The 9157-nt window shown below is 39.5% G+C and overlaps 1 protein-coding gene across 2 annotated transcripts in view; it reads right to left on the reverse strand.

Moving 5' to 3' along the window:
• The window catches only part of phf24 (PHD finger protein 24), a 69146-nt gene extending 61752 nt beyond the window's left edge, over positions 1 to 7394 (reverse strand). For both annotated transcript variants that reach the window (XM_055153878.1, XM_055153879.1), the window contains exon 1: positions 6963 to 7394. In XM_055153878.1, the coding sequence (XP_055009853.1) occupies positions 6963 to 7394 (432 nt within the window). The remainder of the gene's footprint in view (positions 1 to 6962) is intronic.
• Positions 7395 to 9157: the final 1763 nt, after the last annotated feature.

Consider the following 9157-nt stretch of genomic DNA (forward strand, 5'->3'; position numbering starts at 1 on the left):
AGTATACATCAAAAAAGGTTCCCAAGTCTTCTTAAAAATATTGTGTATTAATTGTATGATGAAGCCAACACAAAACAGGCATTCTGACAGTGAGTGGCAGTGTTGGGAGTAACACGTTATAAAAGTAACAAATTACTGTAATGCATTGCTTCTTGCTGTAACGCAGTAATGTAAGGCATTATAGGGGGAAAAATGTAATATTTTACTTGGTACAAATGTCAGTAACGCGCATTACAATGCTTTTTTAACCTGGATTGAAGTGGTGGATTTTTCTTCATACAAATTCGCTAAAATCACTGCAATATCAGCAGCTGTTTAGACCTGGTTTACACCTGGGTCAGTTCTGGTTTAGACCTGGTTCCTTCCAGGTTCAGCTCTGGTTCAGTTTTGGATTAGTCCTGGTTCAGTCCATATACGGCGCAATAGTTCAGCATCTTTGCAGTTATTTTGGTGAGAGTAATTTAAAAGTGCTGCAATAGTAATGTAATGCCTTACATTTTAAATGCAGTAATATTGTAATGTAGCAAATGACTTTGAAATGACAGTAATAAGTAATAAATAATGCATTACAGTTTTAAAGTAACTTGCCCAACAGTGGTGAGTGGCGTTACCTCTCCACAGATCTGACCTGTAACTTGGCCATACTGTGAAATATTCCAGACAAAGCAGTAACATCTCCACAAGGAAAAGCAAATGGCAACCCCTGAACTAGAAAAGTTACATAGTGCACATTTACATTCAAGAGTAAAGACAATACATAGTATGAAAAACAGATTTAAATTTGTGTCACTGTTTTTAAAGCATTTCCTATCACACATTGGAGATGTAAAAATCACACAAGGTAGAAAAGTAACTGGATTCTGAACACCACCAAATGAAAAACTGTACCGGAATACAGTTACTCAGAATTAGTATTCAGAATATTCTTGGTACATGTATTCAGTTACTTCCCTACACAGTACACAGTTCATTTAAAATACAGACACAAACTTTAGTTGCGGATTCAAAGTTTATCCTTTCTGTGCCCATGAAATATCATATTTACTCTGCTCATCTCCATAAGCCGACGGTGCAAACCTGGCACTGGTCACCTCTTGCAACACTATAGCCTCCCACCTACAGACTGTGAAGGGCCCTTATGCGCAAACAACACCTCTCACTGCTCCCGACTGAAAATAACCACACCAAAAAAAAAAAAAAAAAAAAAAAAAAGAAAGAAAAACTTGTGTCCCATCTTCTCCACTTTCAAACAGGAGTCCCTTTGCACATCTACGGGGAGATTTGTCAAGAGGAGGAGGAGGAGAGAGAGCGCTGTTGCCATGGAGACGCTCTGACATCGCACTGACATCTCTTTAATCTACTGCACTTGGGGATAGAAGTGTTATGTCAAAGGAGAAGGTGTTTCAAATGGCACCTTTTGATGTGAGTAACTATCTGGCTTTACTTTGTCAAGTTCAGATTTAGTCCTATAAATGTGAAATATATATATATATATAATATATATATATATATATATCTATATATAATATATAATATATATATATATATAGGGTCTGGAATCTTAATATAGTTAGTGGACTTTAATTTATCTGTACTACATGACTGGAATCCATCAGCCTTAATTGTCAAAGGTGCATTATGTCACCTTTCTCTTGTCTTCTTGGAGATGTTATTACTTCATCTGGATTGTTCCACAGTTTTATGTATCTTTAAATGTATCTACCGTATTTTCCACACTATGAGGCACACTTAAAAGCCTTTAATTTAATAAAAAAACTACTGTGCACCTTATAATCCAGTACGCTTTAGAAATGAATTTATTGGGGTGTCTTAATATGACTTTAGTAAACTACAAAGCCGCACCACTTGCAGTATTACAGCTACCTTAGTCAGGAGCATTGCGGAGTAATACATACTGTGATTCCTTTTAATATCAAAATGCACCTGTCAATAGACACACTTACAACGCCAACTTTTAACTCAAGGCTATTATAAAGTGAAAGTGCGAACTGTGTGGGAGCAGTGGATGAGAGAAGGCGAACACACATTCACCAAGACAGAGAGACAGCGCCGAGCGACTTACGCCATGATCTGCCAATGGATTGTGGACGCCTGAGCTAAGGATCAGTATCAACTGTGGTCCGAGCTTTCACCAAGACCGGAATCATCACTGAACTGCCAGGGAACAGTAACCACACTGATTCGGATAATGACGAGAGGGATGAGGGCGTGCTGGACGCCGTAATCGCCCAACTGTTTGAACAATTATGAGTTATTGTGAATACACAAAAAATTTAGCGTCTCAGACAGTATTTTTTTTGCATTACAATTAAACAAAGTTGAGAGTTATTGTGAACACGTTAAATAAAGTTTGACTGACTTATCTGCATATCTGCATTTGTTTATTGCGCCTTACAGTCCAGTGTGGTTTATATGTAAAAAAAAGTTAGAAAATAGAGCATTCAATGACAGTGCGCCTTATAATCCAGAGTGCTCTATAGTGCGGAAAATACAGTATATAGCATATTTAATAACAGTTACAGGTCAAAACTAAGTGCCGTTGAATTTCTCACATTGAATGTTTTAACTCTGAAAAAAAACAGTTTGAATTATTTTTATTCAGAATTTTAGTTGCTGAAGTTTTGAGTGTACATTTTCAAGTGTTTAAAATTCTAAATAAAAAAATCACCTTTTAAATATTCAGCACAAATATTTTCAAGTCGTCAAACTTAACAGTCAAAATTCAGAGTGTAACCCTGCATTCGATTTTCTTCCGACTCCCACTTGGACCTCGGATTTGACGTCACATCCGAGCTTAAAGCGCATTATTATGTTCTCGGAGCATGTAGCCTCACCACAACCACCACTACCAGACCCATAGGCAGTGATACGGACGCGGTAAAGTATTACAGTAATACGAGTGGCTGAAATTGTCATTTAAACCACCAAAGTGTCCAAACATAATGGAAACACTTCATATTTACACATCACAGTGGGCGGAGCCATTTGGCTTCTGACTCGGAATACATGCTCGGTCTACTTTTTCTGCCACCGAGGTCTGAGTCACGCTGTCCCAGGAAAAGGGGCATGTTGCTAGGGAACTTCCTCGGAAAACTGACTCAGAAGGATAATTGAAAGCAGGGTAAAATCGCAGTGAAAAAAATTAGCAGGAAAGATCCAAGATGCCAAGGCAGAGGCAATCGATCCAAAGTTGTCCAATCTAACTTAGTAACAAGCAGGAAATGGTGCAGCGAATTGATCTGATTGGTCAGAACTAGCCTTATCAACACCTCATCTCTTTTATTTCTTAAGTGTAAACTCCACCCACATGTGAGGACGGCCAAGAGGAAACAGCCTCTGTCCTCCTCATGCACAGCGGATCGTTTGCTTCTGCCTTGGCATCTTGGATCTTTACTGTGAGAATTTTACACACTTTGAATTTGAGGGCTTGAAAATATCTGTGCTGAATGTTTAAAAGGTGACATTTTTATTTTGCATTTGAAATATATTGGAAAAAGTATACTTAAAATTTCAGTAACGAAAATTCAGAATAAAAATAGTTCAATTCTTTTTTCAGATTAAAACAATTCAAAGAGAGAAATTCAACGGTATTTAAAATTCAAAATCTGATGGAACAAATTATCTTCCATATAGCGTCACCTGCTTGTTTCCATGAAGCTGTGTCTAATGATCATGTAACAGTACATGCAAAGGAATAACATCTCCATGGAAACAATCATGGCAAATCCAGCACAAGGATTACACACACATATAGTGCCTCTTTAACCATTTTGTGTTTACCATGCCTAAAACAAGGCATGGTAAACACAAAAACACGCTTTCACTCAAGTAATTATTCTGCTCATAATTAATTTGCAAACGCCTCTTCACAGTGGCATTTCACCTTGGCAACCAGACAATATATAACATGGTTGAAAGCTCATAAAAGTTAACATTTATCCTTTAAAGAGGGGGTATTATACTTTTTGGTCCTTTCTACCAGGTTATGACAGTCTCCAATCAAAAATATGCCTCAAGTCATCCATGCATGTTTAAGTAATTTAGTGATCTCTCACCTGCAGAAGTTTCATTTGTGTAATGCACATCAATTGCAATAAAAGGGGAGTGACACAGTAGCCAGGCTGGTGCCACCTAGTGCCTTCACTCAATTTAATTTCTCTCCAGCGACTAGGTCAAAAATCAGAATACACTAGATGGTTTTCAAGAACCCTGTAAGAGCGAGTCCAGGCACCAGCCAATCAGCGAAGAGCCATACATTCTGTGTTGGCAACGATTCCTGAGATCAAGGATTTAAAGTTGGAACAAAGAGAATGTGTGGTGAATTTTATCAAGGGGAAAAGCTTAATATGACAGTTAGCCCCAGTTGCAGCACATTACATATGTCATGACCAAATAGCAGCAATTGGTTAAATTTAAGAAAGTACCCGCCTACCAATGAGCAAACAAATTATAATGCTGCAAGGTCAGATGGTTTCCACGAAGTGAAACTGGCTGATGAATCAGGCTTGTGATTCAGACCATCAAAACCTAAACTGAAACTTGTTAAACATGTTCTAAACATGATCTAAATATGTAATGTAGTAGCAGTTAATACCCTATATAAGTGTATTACTCCTTCTTTAAAGGTCCTATATTTTTAGTTTTAAGCCATGTTGCTACCTCCTCAAAAACATACCTGGAGTTGTGTGTTGTTTCACTGAGTAACCCTTTATTATTAGTCTGCCTCTCAAAATACTCTGTTCCACCTTGTGATGTCATGTAGTGGTAGTTTTACCTTTAGTTCAGCAGAGATTGGCAATTACAGGCCTGAAATTATCCAAATGATTCTGGTGAAACTGTATGACGTGGAGCACTTCCTGTATTACCACAAGACATCACAAGGTTGAGGAGTTGTCTGAGTGAAGAACTCAGCCAAAATGTGCAGGGTTTGTGTGTTCAACATGTGTGAATGAAACAAAACACGACTCTGTATGTTTTCTGATTGAACTTTATAACATAGATCAGAAAATTGCAGAATATTGGCCCTTTAAATAAATTCGAAAGACCAAAGTTATGATTATTATTCTAGTATTATTTACAAAAAATCTATTTTAAATGTGTATAAATCATAATATAGGACTTTAAAATGATGCTGTGTGTTTTGCATTGAGTGACAGAAGCTTAGTGGAGCCGTGTGCATGGTGCTGTTCCATATGTGGTTCTGGAACACACTTGAAAGACAGTGGTGAGCTGAGGAGGTGGTAAGCCCCTACACTATACACAGGGATTTGAGCTGCACTGTCTAATCATTACACCAAGTCTCCAGCATGGGAAAAGATGCTCGCAAATGTCAGCCACAGATTAACCAATGTTCAAGACTCAATATGCTAAATGAGGTTTAGGGTTATTTATACAAAAAAAAAAACTCTTCAGGAAAAATACTATATTGTACAAAAACTGGCTGGCAACTACTGGCAATTTGGACACATATTGTGCTTGAGCATGCTATAGTTATAATCTATGACGCCCGTGGATCATTATGTTATAATTTGCGCATTTTAAATTGCAATATTCATTCAAAGTGACAAGAAACAAGCCAGCTGACTTCCGCATATGAAACTGTGGGAGCTAATGACGCCGTAAACATCATCACAACAACAAATCGGCAAATGGATCACACTAGCAAGTAGTAGATTTTTTTTTCATTTGTACAAAAATGACTACACTATGTACCAAATCCTACACATATCATTGATTAAGAAAATAAAACTGGAGAATGAAGTACAGAACAGTGGGTGGATGCAGGCGAAAACAGGGGCTGATTGGCAGTATAGTAGCTTCTTGAAAATAAGTGATTAAAGATTTCTTAAATGCACAAATCACTCCAAATACAACTTATTATATAACAAAGAGGGTAAATGAGAAGGGCAGCAGCTATAGCATGGTTAAAAGCTCTGAAATGTTAATTTTACCCAATAGGTCTGCTTAATGAAAAGAATGTCCCCAGTACAAAAAAATTACATAATGTGGGGAAACTAAAGCATTACTGAGTGGAAAAATCACCATAGATAAAATCTTCCATCTGAGCTAGTCCTGACCAAGACCACTTTAAAGGTGCATTGTTTAACTTTTCTGGTTGAGGGTCCACCACCTGCTTTTCTCCTCAGAGATGTTATTGCTTTGTCTGGAATTAATTAATCATTGCATTTATATAGCACCTTTCAAGATACCCAAAGCGCTTTACAGTTCATCATTCATTCACTCAACACTCAGCTACTAAGCTACTAATGTAGCCACAGCTGCTCTGGGGCAGACTGACGGAAGCAAGACTGCCAATCTGCGCCATTGGTCCCTCCGACCACCACCATCACTCATGCACACACCACTTTCATACTAGGCAAGGTGAGTGAAGTGTCTTGTCTAAGGACACAACAACAATTTTTGCCACTGGCGCCCCCCTGTGGCACCTGATTTTCCCAGTGGTCTCCCAAGTACAAACCAGACCCGGCCCTGCTTAGCTTCTGAGATCTGACGGGATCAGGCTTTGACGGTATGACCACCATGTTTCACAGTATGACATTAAACCTTTCTCTCATCAAGGAGACCAAACCAGGCCAAGTTACAGGTCAGATCTGTGAAGAGGCAACCTCACAGTCAGAATGCATGTTTTTCTAGATATTTTTGAGCGATAAAACCACCTGTGATTGAATTGCTTATAGTCAAATTGTGGAATATTTTAAACAGAGCAATGACATGTCGAATAAGGTGACGGACCTCCATCCAAAAAGTTACATCATGCATAGTGTTATGTAGTTTAAGGATGGATTAATGAACCAATTATAACTTTGAGAGTGTGAAATGGTGAGTGGAAACATGGTTGAAACATGGTTGAAATCTCTTAAAAAGTTGATATTGGGATAATATTTTTGCTTATATATAGCATTTGTAAAACTGTCCCAAACCTGTTCTCTTATCCCCAGCTCGATCTCCACGGGCTGATCATCGTCCGCTTCTCTCTTGGGCCTCACGAACGCCGGCGGTGTCAGCTGATGGCTCTTGTCCAAATCCTCTGGCTCCACCCCCTTTCCGTCCCGTAGCCTTGACCACGCCTCCTGGTTGACTTTGCACTCCTCCCGACCAGGAAGTGAGCACTGCTGAGACGTGGATGGTGCCGCGCTCTGGTCCGCCTCCTGCTGCTCCGCATGCTCCTCCGTCTTCTTCTCCTCTCCCGAGTTGTTAGCTTGAGTCTGTTGGGTTTTGTCGCCCTCTTCTGGTGCCTCTGTCGGTTTGGGTGCAGGTGGGCGGTCCTTGATGCCTGCTTGGAAGGCGGAGACCACGGCGTTGCATTTCTGTACCTTCTCCACCTGCTGCTTCTTGGACATGAGCACTCCCATGGCTGTGGAGAGAAAGAAAGTACAATAGTGAATGCTTGGAGTAGTTACAACCTTTTATAATAGCTGAAATAACCAGAATCGCCAGGTGCTCATCGCCAAGCTGTGGATTGCCTGGCCATTTGGCAATAACTCAAAATGGCTCTCTCTAAATCCAAGGACATGTACCCAATCATTTTTCTTTCTTTCTCAAAGTCCCAAAACAGTTATCCAACATTTAACTGTTGTTTATTGTAATAAGAAAATAAAAGAGGTTCAAAAGAGCACAAAAGACATCTCCATATGATTATGATGAAGGACTTCAAGCTCTTATATTATGCTAGAAGGATTCTTGTGAGCTTAAAGTCATGTTAAAATGTTTCCTCATCATAAACAGACCTGGAGTTGTGTTTTGTTTCATGTGAATGTTGAGTAAACCTTGTATACAAGTCTGTTTAGCTCAAAATGCTCTGTTCCACTGTGTGATGTCATGAAGCACTTTGTGTTGCATAAGCGCTTTGTGTATCATTTTTGTATGAAAAGCGCTCTATAAGTAAAGTTTTATTGATTGATTGAAGCAAAAGAAGAAATAAACAGCTACAGACTAGCCTGATCCATCAGCTGGTTTCACTTCATGGAAACCGTCTGACCTCGCAGCATTGGGATTCGTTCATTCGATGGTAGGTGGGTACTTTTTTTATCACTGCTATTTGACACATGTAATGCGCCACTAACGTGGCTAACTGGTATATTAAGCTTTTCCCAAATCCCATAGAAACAAGGGCAATAACGTCTTGACAAAATTCACCAAACATTTTTTTTGTTCCGGCTTTAAATCCTTGATCTCGGGAATCATTGCCAACACAGAATGTATGGCTCTTCGCTGATTGGCTGGTGCCCGAACTCGCAATTCCATTTAGTGTATTTCGATTCCTAACCTAGTCGCTGGAGAGAAATGAAATTGAGCGGAGGCACTAGGTGGCGCTAGCCTGGCTTCAGATAGACAATTCCAGGGCTGAAATCATTCAAATGATTCTAGTGAAGGTGTATGGAGCTTAAAAACACAATTTTATTTCAACAAGAAGCTGAAAGTTATTCATAAAGTTATTTTTCAGTTCCCAAAAAGAGAGAGAGTGAGAGAGGGTGCTGAAACAGCCTCCTCCCCAAATCTTTATACAGTTTTCATATGTGCCATGTTTTCTGAAGTTAATCCACTCTTACTGCTTTACCCTCTAGGCTAGCCACCGCTTACCAACTCCACAGCTGTTTACAACCACGGCTGAAGTAGCATGACAGAAAGCAAACCCACAAACATGGCACAAACTCGCAACAATTTTCCGACGCAATCACAGTCAAGAAGAAGGCCCATTTAGCAAGCCTGAGCCGCACACAGGAGGAGACTCATCTACGCTGCAATTACTCAACTCTGAAAATCTCGTTGTGCACGGCATCCCCCATCTCTCCCTCACCAACATGCCTGCTCCTCTCAAACCAGCACTGCTTCACAATGGACCATTTGTAAGTGTAAGCGTCCAATGTTTATGTAGAAGATACTGATGGCCACTAGACACATTGTTACGCAATTTTCTGATCTAAGTTATAATGTTGTTTCCTCATCAAACATACCTGGAGCTGTGTTTTGTTTCATTCACATGTTTAACACACAAATCCTGAATATTTAGGCTGAGTTCTTCTCTCAAACAGAAAACACTCTGTTTCACCTTGTGATGCCATGTGGTAATACAGGAAGTGCTCCACTGTGCTTTTAAACTCCATACAACTTCACT

Source organism: Boleophthalmus pectinirostris, unplaced genomic scaffold, assembly GCF_026225935.1.
Source record: "Boleophthalmus pectinirostris isolate CB_2022bp ecotype Guang Dong unplaced genomic scaffold, ASM2622593v1 HiC_scaffold_18, whole genome shotgun sequence".
NCBI classification, from domain to species: domain Eukaryota; kingdom Metazoa; phylum Chordata; class Actinopteri; order Gobiiformes; family Gobiidae; genus Boleophthalmus; species Boleophthalmus pectinirostris.